At 40.5% G+C, this 12,418-nt stretch overlaps 1 protein-coding gene across 2 annotated transcripts in view; it reads right to left on the reverse strand.

Moving 5' to 3' along the window:
* The window catches only part of OCA2 (OCA2 melanosomal transmembrane protein), a 209,917-nt gene that overhangs the window by 99,570 nt on the left and 97,929 nt on the right, over window positions 1-12,418 (reverse strand). For both annotated transcript variants that reach the window (XM_049834044.1, XM_049834045.1), the window contains one exon: window positions 11,892-12,024. In XM_049834044.1, the coding sequence (XP_049690001.1) occupies window positions 11,892-12,024 (133 nt within the window). The remainder of the gene's footprint in view (window positions 1-11,891; window positions 12,025-12,418) is intronic.

The following is a 12,418-nucleotide window of genomic DNA, read 5'->3' on the forward strand; positions in this document are numbered from 1 at the left end:
AGGAGAGCTGCAGCTCAGTCAGGGAATTCAGCCCATTACGATACTAAAATCTTTGTGAATATGGTACACTCATAAAGCCCACAAGGCACCGCAGCAATATACCTAGCATTATTATTTCATGAAAATTTTCTTTTTTCTTTTTCTTTCCTTTTTTTTTTTTTCTCCCAGAAAGCCATTTCCAACAAGAAAAGAATAATTTTTGGCTTAGTTCTAGGATCAAATAAAGGATTAGCAAACATGTAAACCCTATGCTGCTAATCTGTTCTGGTTTTGTCATTTATCATATTTTGCCATGGAGACCACAGATATGGCATCCTGGACCCACTGAATTTAATTGAGTTTCAGCTGTTGACCTGAGCTGTGACATTTTAGAAAACAGTTTCATTTAAAAATGCATACGCTTTCTGCATTCTGACAATTAATAGTCAGATTGATTTTCACTTAGAATAATCACACATTCCCTCCCACCCGACTGCCAATAACAAAGAAGACATCCTCAAAAACTGAGTGTAATTAATTCCCAGTCTCAGAATCTGAAAACGCCAGTCTTGTTAATTGAAGATACTCAGAAGAGCATGACCAATCTTGATGAGATGAAAAGAATTATCATAAAATGGCAATTTTTAACTTGCAAGTGCACTAAATACATTAACTACCTTTTTCGCAAGTAACCCAGGTTTGCACTGCTGGGCTGTGACTAACGACATGCAAAGAATGTTCCTCTGAATGTGTTTTTGGGGTTTTTTTTCTGTACATGCTATTGTAGCTTAACTATTTTCAGTAAAGCAATTATTTTTCTTAGGTAACTTCTCAGAACAATAATATTTCTGTTTAAATGTTAACTGAAAAGCAAATTAAGTACCTTGAATTATAGCTTAATCCACTGATAGTAATATCTATAACTTTTAGTAATTTTTTGAATCCCTTATATTATGTAATTAATCCTCTAAGCATTATTAGATGGTAAGTGTCATCTCCATTTTAAAAGCACAAAAACTATGTCAGAAAGGTGAAACCCAAGTGTAGAAAGAATTCACCTTGAGGGACATTCCAGCACAACTCATGCCTCTCTTCTAGAGGTGGTGTCCCTCAACAGGACACAAGGATAAAGCTCTAATTCTGGGGTTTGTGTGGGGGGAAGCCTAAAATGTTCTTGTCTTTATTGCTTTGAGTAGTCCAGTTCATCAATAGTGGATAAAGGTAAGCAGAAGCATAAATGTTGCAGGGTCTTCAAAACTGTGGCAAAACACACTTTGCTTTACTCAGCTAAATACTTATAAAGGAATGCAAGACATCTGTACAATGCTGCATAAAGCAATACAGAGAATTTATATAAGCTTTTTGACTCAAAGCCCGACAGCTGGGGCCCCATTTGGTCACCGAGGCAACTAACATCAGTTTGGTTGCCCAACATGGGATTGCGTCCATGGCACAGGATTTACAGGACATCCTCATCTCTGCAGCAAAACAGCTGGAGCCTGAGCAGAAAACTGCAAAGTTCAGAAGGTGCCACAAACCTAAGTCTCATCCCAGGAGTCATCTTCTGGGCAAGCTGCGGTAGGCTGCAGCAGCCCCAGGAGTTGGGCTGTTCAGAAAGCTGCAAAACATCCTTCTTCTACAAAATGTAACAAGAAGTTTTTCTCACTGTGCTTTGGGTTCCCCCCTGTAATTTTCACTACTGAAAGAATCTACAATACTGCAAGCCTACCCCTGCATTTTACAAGGGAATAGTCAGTTGAATACCTCTATGATGGTCACATAACACTCAGATGAAGTAATCTGCAGATATTAAAGAGGGTTAGATCTCTCATAACATTTCAAGATGGTTGATGACATACATTACTCTTCAGTTGGTTTGTCTGTGAACAAGGGACGGTATCTCTCGCAGGTGACATGGGCTCTGTTTTAACCTCTGGGTAAGTCAGATTTAGAGCCACAAAGTTATTTCAGTCCTTGTCATTTTGCCCCTTAGTTTCCCCTACTACAATTCCCCATCTTTTAAAAGATTATATTTAGGTTTCATGTGTGTTCATTAGCACTGCCCTAATGTGATCACAATACTCTGTACAATTCTGTTACACTGAGAATGGCACAGGTTCATGGGAAGTAGAATCAAGTATTTTGAGCATTTGTTTAAAACACCAGTGTAGTTCGCTTCAGAAAATTTTCATCAGGTTTGAAATCTAGAAAAATAATTCTGGTTTACTCACTATCAGAAAGTTTTAACTCAGACTGCCAGACTTACCAATGAAAACCAATTTATCCAATGTTTTCCATTAAAGTACAAGTTTCACAATTAAAAAAAACTCTATTCAATTCATTATTCTTTGCTCAAAAGTGAATAGATATATTCCAATCATAAAACATTTTGCACCAAACATAATTACTCCAGAAGTCCTGTCAATATCAGGAAAAAAGAAAGAAGAAAAAAAAAAAGTGTTGCAAGCAACCACTTAAAGATTGTATTCCCCAAGTCCTATAATCCAAAAGATAGTGCCTCATCTAATGCTTTTAACAGGACAAAATGAAGAGTAAAATAATGAAGCACACTTCAGACCCACCGTATCTTTTAGCAACTGGTTTAAATGTAAAAATGCTGACTAATAAGTTCAGCTCTTTTTGACAAATAAAAATGGCAGGAAGAATTTAAAAATCTGTCAAGGTTACACTTTTATTTGAAACATCATCACAGTGAGTACTCTCTGCAGCAAACACATACAGAGCATGTGTTAAATTAACCTAAGTTGTTCTCTTAAGCTCTGTGTATCAGGAAGATCTTATGAGCTTCAGAACCATCAGAGTAAAGCGAAAAATTTTGTCATAGCTTCATCAAAACACTGTTAATTAAAAGGACAGGTCTTGCCAACCAGTGTATATCTGTACAATCATTTCACAGTTGTAGTACATATACAAAGATCAAGGGGGACAAGTGCTGTAAAAAAACCAGGAGGTATCACTTCCTAAGTTTTTACCTCCATCAGTGATTTTTCTGTTCTGATTCCTTCCATAAAAAATGTGTATAATAAATCGTGATGTGCTGCTCTATTGATTCAAAATGCCACTGTAGTATACTTTCTTTCTGCATAAGGCAGGTAAAGTAATATTAAACAGCTGCCTTCTTGTGATGACTACATTCTCAGTGCACTAAGCAAATAGTATGAATTGTTATATTTCCCTTATTCTGCAATGTCAGAATACTATTTTTATCATCTGAAAACAAGAAAAGACATATCAAGATTTTCCTCTTTCCAAGGGGAATATTCCATCAACTCTAAAGCAGTACAAAGGACATATAGAGGATTTTAAACATAAAATTCTCTAAAATGTTTAAGAATATAAAAATCTTGAATCTGTGGAAAGTAAATAACTACACTTATTTTCATTCCTGGTCATTAGAAGAGCTATTGAAGGTGCAAATAATAAAAGACAGATTTTTTTATTTTTATTTTTTTTTTACATTTTCAAACATAAAACCATGACCCTGGTGGATCCTGATACATTATCCAAAAAGGAGTACACACAAAGTCTGTAGGGACCATAAGACTACCTAGTTCATTTGAGACTGAAAGTCTTACAGTTCTTGAAAATAAAAGATACCATATGTGCCAGAAAGATACGATCTTAGATCCCAATTTGTAAGAAAGCTGCATCTTTTAGTTTACCATGCTATCATCCACAGTAGGAAAGTTAAAATGTTAACTACTCATTGTTAATATATACAACTGGATTGCAGAGAACAGAAAAAAAAAAAAAATGTTTTCCTGTTCCACATTGTTCTTCAAGATTTAAAAATACTTCCCATATACTCCCATGAACTTAGCATCTTGGGTGAGGGCAGTAGAGTGTAATGCATGTTGCAAAACTTCCATCCAGATTGAGCTTGGAGTTGAATGCTTAAAAATATCTTGAAATATTCCTTTCTTTGGACATTATTCTCTGCATCATCTGCCTGCTGGTTTCTTCACCTGAACCGGCTTTCAAGTGAGGAGAGTCCACTACTTCTAATGTTACATTAAAATACCAATAATGCTTTACTGCCAGTTAGCAAAGTACCTGCACAGGTAGAGACACAGCTCAGGATTGAGACTTGTTGATGTACTTAATCCAGCTAGGTGCTTGATATACCTCATACTGATTCTAGCAAGAAATAGTTCCTATGGTTACAAATATGTTACCAACTAAAAGAGGGCTAAGGACTGTTCTCTGACCCCAAGCAGCACACATGGCTGTACTGATGCTACGTAACACCTTACCCTGGGTCCCCTCTGTGCCCCTACAGTGTCCTTGTGGCCCTGGACATTATTATTATTTTATGTGGGCTTTTTTAGATTCAAATTGTCTGAAGCAGCATTGGGGCTGTCTTACAAGTGATCATGGTAGTTCTTCCCCAGCATTAAACTGAAAGGTTGTATGTCACACTGCGCGGCATGGCATGAGGGCACATGCCACTGTTAGAGGATGCAGAGGCCACCCAGACATCCCATGCCCTGAGAAAAAAACAAAGCTATTAACTCTTTAACCACAGCCACCTGCCCTGGGGGCCATTCCCCCAGACAGGCATCTCAGACAAGGGGGTCCACACGGAGAAGATAATAATGACGGCACTGAGCCGTACCCTCTCTTCAGCTACAATTGCAGTTGACGATGCCTATGTTTAGTCAATTGTGTGCAGCACAAAGTACTACAGCAGACATTTGTAGTCACTATTGGACACAGAGGAGAAAACTCACCAGACATTAAGTGCTAAATGAGTTTTTCAGTCTTGCCTTGTTTTCTCTGTTGACGATCCCCTTAGCTCTGCTGTTCTCTGCATGGTTGCGAGAGACTGAAAGAGTTAATGTCTCAAACATTGTGGCGGGGCAAGTTGATGAGTCCTGCAGGTGAGAAGCCGATCAGCACAGATCCACACAGCACATCAGCAACAGGGTGCAGGTGCAGTGCCAGAGCATGTGCAGTTGCCTGTTCTGACGTGCTGAGCAGGGCAGCTCACCATGTGTGGCCAAAGATCAAACAATGGTCATGTCTGCAGGGAGGGAGACGTTACTCCCCAAACAACCCCCAAGCCCACTGACCCATTTCCCAAAGGTTCTGAAAGCACAAACTGCAGGAGTGTCCTGGTTTCAGCCCAGCTGGTAACAAAGCACCACGCAGCTTCTCGCTCACTCCTCCCCCCCCAGCCATGGTGGGATGAGGAGAAAATATGAAGAAAGGCTCGTGGGTCGAGACAAGGACAGGGAGGGATCACTCACCAATTATGGGTAAGGGCAAAAGACAGGCTCAACTTGGGGAAGAAACAAAATCAATTTCATTTACTACCAATCAAATCAAAACAAGCATATTAGGAAGCAAACCCAAACCTTAGAACGCCTTCCCGCCATCCCTCCCTCCTGCCTGGCTCAACCCCCCTCCCGGTTCTCTCTCCCTCCTCCCCCTGGCAATGGGGGTTGGGGTCAGCTCGCCACCACTTGTCTCTGCAGCTCCTTCCTCCTCAGGGGAGGAGGACTCCGCACTCGGGCCCTGCTCCGCTGTGGGGGGTCTCCCGCGGGAGGCAGTCCTTCAGTCCCAGCCTGCTCCAGCACAGGCTTCCCCATGGAGTGGCGGCCATCTTGGGGGGCCTCTGCTCCCCTCCATGGGCTGGGGGGGACAGCCTGCCACCTCACCGAGGGCTGCGGGGGCATCCCCTCCTCCCCGCTCCTCCTCCTCTCCTTCCTCCCTGACCTCGGTACCCACAGAGGTGTTCCTCTCACATCCCATTCCCCTACTCAGTACCGGTTCCCCTTCTTAAATCTGTTCTCCCAGAAGCACTACCACCATCAGTGAGGGGCTCGGCCTGGGCCAGAGGCAGGTCCGGCTGGGAGCCGGGGAATCTTCCAGCAGCTTCGCACAGGAGCCAGCCCTGAGGCCCCCTGCCCTGCTACCAAAAAAACCTTGCCACACAAACCCATAACAAAATGACACCTAATTAGCCTAATGAGTTTGAGTGCCTGCCTGAAGAAGGGGCAAGAAGATGAAAAAAGGACATGAATTGAAGCCCTACATGTGCACACCCTCCAGAACTGGACCCCTCGGCTGACTGGACCAACACTGGACCCAGGACTGGTGAAATCTTTCTCTTCTCTTTTCTCTCTCTCTTTTTTTTTTTTCTTTTCTTCCATAACCCTTACACCTCATCCCTTTAGACATAAAACTGTTGACCAAGTCTGGGACTAAGAGAAGATCCAGCCACCCCTCGGCTCCTCTCTGAGAAGGAGTCTAGAAAGCAAGGGAGCCCACTCCAAACCTCGTGACTCAAGGGGAGGGCTCTCCTTATTCCCTGAATTGATATATGTGGTTACCACGTGTTACATGGTTTACTGATGTAGTTGCATGCCAATTGCTGCTGTGAGAAACCACACCACCTACTGTTATGCCTTCCAAGTTCAGGTCATTTCTGCCATAAATAAAACATTCAACTGATCGTTTGGTGTCACTTCAATTTAACCTGAGGGAATTCCGAACTCACCACAACCCCTCCCTGGTCTGTCCAGCACAGGTTGTGACAACATTTTCACTCAAAATGAGGCCTGATGTGAGCAATACATACTCTAAATCCAGGAGCAATGCCTGGATATCTTGTAGGCAGCACAGTTCTATCGGTTGCACATCTGCCAACGCCCAATTATGGATCCCCTACTTCTTTCCTCTAACAGACTTTCTACCTTCTCACTGCTGGTTTTGTACATCTTTTTTTCCCCTCCTCCTCTCCCTTTTCTTCTCTTAGAGAAGCAGCTGTAAAGCTCCACATGGAAGAAAGAAACAGATTTGCTCACTCATCTGGTTACCACATTTCACGTTGTGGGGAACAGCACCGTGTTTTTCACACATTAAGCACTTTACACATGACTATGATTAATTAGATAATTCCTTCTGTTGTCAGCTTTACATACTATCGTACTACCATAGCAGTATTTTCCCAGCTGCTGCAGACAGTGAATTACACCAGAGGGAATAACGTGCTCCCCCCTCTCCTGGCATCACCACTCCTGCTTCAACATTGAGCCTGTCTTTCAGCCAGTGAAACAATCAGAAACCAGAGCAAATGGCACAGGAGAAATGGGGAGATGGTGCCAAGTAAGTTGTCGAGCTAAAGAAAGCCCTTCTTGTTTGACAGCAATGGCAGTGATACTTGTCACTAGACCATGTGCCACCCACTGTCCTGGGGATACCAACCTTCCCAAACACTGAGGTCCACATCTCCACAGCTTGAGAGCCGAGACATAATAGTGTATTGTCATGCTTTCCAGAGACTAAATAATGTATTGTTAACCCTTAAGGAAAAAAAACCCCAACACTTTGGCTTCAAGTTTTGGGGGGTGGGGAATACCAAGTTCAATTCCTCTTACACTCATATTATTATTTCTTCTTACATATTCCTTTTGGAAAGTATATATATACTTTTTAAACCTCAGCTTACTACCCTAACCCTAGCAACTTTTTCTGCATCCCATACAAATGAAGTGCAGGTTTATCAGCTGAAAGTTGCACTCAAAATAAGTCCTTAAAGTATCCCTTCATTCTTAAAAAGCATTTGTTTTTCTCTCTCACAGCTGAGTTCTTCAGATTCTTTTTTCTTTTGTAATATGCCCTGCTTCAAGCCACTGCAGGTAGATAGTGGCTCCTGGGGAAGGAACGTGCGTTTTTCCTGCTGCACGGGTTCTGCAGTTCAGTCTGAAAGCCAACAATTTCAAGACACTGGTAACACACAGCATTGAAATTAATCTGCCAATGTATCACCAGAATAACAACATTGTCTGGTCTTAAAATTAGTGCTTATCCATTCTCAATAATCTGTGTAGCACCAAAGCAACAGAAAAAATCTTAAAGCACATGACATACAGGGAAAAAATCTGGGGAGAATAATACACCAATTAAGTCTCACATATCTTGTTTAACTGCTAATTGGGGGCAGGGTGAGGGGAGGCTGGTATTTAGTTGGTTAAAAGCACTGCTTCAAACAAGCCATTTGAAGTTATCACAGAATCATTGCAATCTGAGACAGAAGGACGCCTGAAAGCACCTTGGAGCACATTTTGCAAATCTAAACCATGACAGCTACCTCTTAATAGAGGTCACTTTCTCTTCTCCTTTCACAGAAAATTTCAGTAGAAAGACTAACTCTTCAGCATTTGTTCTAACTGAACAGCTACTGATTAGCTTCGAAGCAATGGAGGAGCACCTGATTATACAGACACATGGTATACTGATTAAGAAACTGCTATATCTGAACCTATTACGGTGCAAGTAACAAAGATTACAGAGAGATGAATTGAGGGAAATATGCTAGCCAGTGTTTCACTAGTACAGTGTTTCACTGGCAAAAATATTATGTCAGTGAATAAATTGTACTATTCAAATTAATAAAAAAAAGTTATGCATACTTGATTTCTTAAAAAATCCAAAACATATGCTTTAAAAGTTTATAAAAGAAAAAAATTTCTATTTTCTAAAATATATATTCACAAAATAATGTTGTTATGTCAGGATCAAAATTGCTCACCATTGACAGAATGAATTTTCTCACTGTTTAGATGCTACTTATCTCAAGACACCTTGCAAGCTGGCATTTTTAAAGATCCTTTAAGTAGATAATAATTCTAGTTATTCATGGAAATGTCCATGAAGCTATGACTTTTATTGGAAAATAAGAAATTAATAGAAGCAAGAATTCTTTTTAAATAAGAAAGTTGGGAAGTTACAAAAAAATGCTGAATACCAAAGATTTAATAATCTATTTCCAGGCAACGAGGGAAACCAATCATTTTTTATAATGATGCATAATTACAAAAGGTTTTATCTGGAGGTTGCAAAGGTTCCTTTCCTCCCCAACAAAAAAATACATTTCCTTTCCCAGAGATGATCTCTTCCACAAAAGATTCTTATTCTTGAGCCCTGTGTAGAACAAGTAGGAAATTGCTCTATATTTAGCATTTTGGTATAGAATCATAGAATGGTTGGAAGAGACCTTTAAAGGTCATCTCATCCAACCCCCCTGCAATGAGCAGGGACATCTTCAATCAGATCAGGTTGCTCAAAGCCCCATCCAACCTGGCCTTGAATGTTTCTAGGGATGGGGCATCTACAACCTCTCTAGGCAACCTGTTCCAGTGTTTCACCACCCTCATCCTTATATCTAGTCCGAATCTACCCTCTTTTAGCTTAAAACTGTTACTCCTTGACCTATCACTACATGTCCTACTAAAAAGTCTGTCCTCATCTTTCTTACAAGCCCCCTTTAAGTACTGAAAGGCTGCAGTCAAGTCTCCCCGGAACCTTCTCTTCTCCAGGCTGAACAACCCCTACTCTCTCAGCCTGTCCTCATAGGCAGGTGTTCCATCCCTCTGATCATTTTTGTGGCCCTCCTCTGGACCTGCTCCAACAGGTCCCTGTCTTTTCTGTGCTGAGGACCCCAGAGCTGGACGCAGCACTGCAGGTGGGGCCTCACCAGAGCAGAGGGGAAGAATCACCTCCCTCAACCTGCTGGCCATGCTTCTTTTTATTCCTTCTGGGATACAGTTGGCATTCTGGTCTGCAAGCACACTTTGCCGGCTCCTGTCCAGCTTTTCATCTACCAGTACAAAAGAAGGAGACATAGGAACATGAGCCAACTCCCCACATGTTCAGATTATGCATTTCAGTAGCCTACTGGGGACAACTTGGGAGTGGATATTGTTTATCTCATAGCTTTTTTCACCTCTCTTCAAAGTACTAACTTTGACCAGACAAGCAGGAAGATCACTCACCCATCATACACAGTTCACAATGCTTATTATTGAGTTTTTTATGGATATTCTAGGTAATAATACCTTCCCATAAGACAGAATGCAACATTAATTATTTAAAATTGACAAATTTAAGGCACATGTATGGCTAGGAGAGGACAGCATCCCCTTCTGCATGTTAGCACTGCCAGTTTTCAGTGGCTTACTTTCTCTAAAGGCATTCCTGGCACCCAAGATAAAATTCTAGCTGTTTGAATGGAAGCTGATGTGGTGTAAACTGTGGTAAGCCAGAAGTGTCTCTCTTTGACCCAGAAGTTTATAGCCAACAGATTTTTTTACCAGGTAAGGAAGACTTCTTGCAGCACCTTCCGTGGTATGAGAAAGGAAAAGAAGATTCTTGATGGCTTCTGAAAAATTTTACTTTGTATTGTCACGGGGAAATATCTAGGCATTTTAGGGACTGAGTTTTTTGCTTTATTTCTCTTGCACTCAGGATCAAATCTCTAAGGGTGCAGAAAGCCTCAGCTGTTTTACAATGGCACAGCGATGAAAATGCATATCTCATACCAAGAAAATATATAGAAGAAAAATTGTCCTCAATTCACTTAGAAAATAGTTAGGTAGTATCACCTCTAGAATGCTTTGGTTCTTAATACTGGGAAAGAATTTGGCCCCTAGAGCCAACAGGTAGGCTGAGCACGCCTTGCGCTGAATGGGTGCTGAAGTCCCTCAAAACCAAATGTCTGCACAAGAGCTAACTTCCTCAGCAGTGAAGTCTCTTCTCTGACCTTTCTATCATACGGGATTCAAGAGACATGTTACAATCCACTGAGGAGAAGATTGTCTTTTTAATTCTGTCTTTTTAATAAAATCCTACTTCTAAATCTAATTTTCCCTGGAACAAGGCAAGTCACTACAGGTGGTACTCATTTTGCCTAAATTAGTTACCTGTCATGAAGATCTCCACCACTGAGTTAGTCACCTTGGACTCCCCTTATACTCAAGAGAAAGATGGAAAATTGAGGGGACTGCAATGTATCTGTTCTATTGTAGACAGCTAATTAGTCTTTAGAAGGGCTTATCTTTCTCCACAGATTAAAAATGGAGCCAAGTTATATCAACCATATCAAAAGTTGTGTCCCCCCATGCTAAAGAGCCCCCCCCATGCACAGGTTCGGGGATGTTGTACAGCACATTAAAACACCAGTTGTATGGTCTGTGAAAGCCTGGATCCTAAGTCTTCTGCAGTCAAAAGTGAAAAAAAATCAGTCACAGGCAAGAAACAGTTATACTCAGCTATCTTTGTACAAAGCTTGCTAAGAAATTATTCTTAGTGAATTATTTCTTACCTCGTAAAGAAATTATGATTATTTGGGGGTTATTATTAAGTTTCACCATTGAAACAGAAGCCTGAGAACAATGACAAAAATTCAAAAGGACTGAATAGAAAGGCATAAAAGCATGAAGAAAAAAGGGACCAACAGCCATTGAAACAACTTTACCAAGACTTCTAGGGACTACCGAGGTCAGCAACCTAAAAGAACCATAGATTTAGTCCTAATGAATTATAGAAATTATACACTGGGGAAATTTAGGGTTGGAAGAGCCACAGAGGCAAGCTGGAAAGGACTTGGAAAGTTCTACTCTTGATGAATTGTCCTTCATTGACCACAGATCAGGAAAATATTGCTGAAAAAATCCAGTGTAGGAAACCCGACAGTGAGACAATGCATCGGTGCACTATGCCTGTCATAAGGGGAACCTGGGATATTTCTAAAGCTAGGCTGTGAACTCACCACCTTGAGCAGATGTCTTCTGTTGCAATACATAACACCCTGGTATTCAAGCCTGTGGCTATAAATGATGCAAAATATCCCTATAAATTTTGAGACCTATTTAATAATTCATGTCAACACCTCAGCCTTAGCACCAGAAAAACACCCATTTCTAAAAGTCAGAAAATATCATGACTAAAAATAAAATCTAAATTATTAGTTTAAAAATTGATGTTTAGAGACTGAAGGACAGTGGGCCCTTCCATCTGAGGACAACATTGTCATAAGCACTATTCAGTTTCTGTTTAGCACATATTCAAGGTAGTGATAGTAAAAACGTTTTCATGCTCACACTTACCAACAATTTCACTTGGCTCCTTATTGTAAAGTTTTTTGTTCCAGTAAAGAAGTCTGAGAAAAGGAAAGGAGACCAGAACAACAAGGCAGATGCCAACAAACATATGCCCTGTGAAGGCTGCAAAATCCAATCCCTGGAAATAAAAGTAAAAAACTAAATTAAAAATCAGTTGGTTTTCTATATTACCTACAGGAAAGAGTATTCAACTATATGTGCTTTAGCAATCAATTATAAATATAAAGCAATAAAGTAAGCTCCAAGTACAGTGTTTGCTGTATTTCATCTGTTTCAAGGAGACAAGCCACATTACAAATTAATCCAGAGAACTGAAAAATAGAATTACAAGTTATTCTGAAATAAATTTAGTGTTCCTGACATGGATAGGAAAAAAAAAAAAAGCCAAAGTGAATCATTAACTTTCACTTAAATCATTGTAAGTTCATTTTAAATCACACTGAATCACAGAAGTACTTAAATTTTAATGACCAGCTTTTGTTTTAAACTGATGACGACATGGATTTTTACAA

The sequence above is a fragment of the Accipiter gentilis genome, chromosome 31 (genome assembly GCF_929443795.1).
Source record: "Accipiter gentilis chromosome 31, bAccGen1.1, whole genome shotgun sequence".
In the NCBI taxonomy this organism is placed as follows: Eukaryota; Metazoa; Chordata; class Aves; order Accipitriformes; family Accipitridae; genus Astur; species Astur gentilis.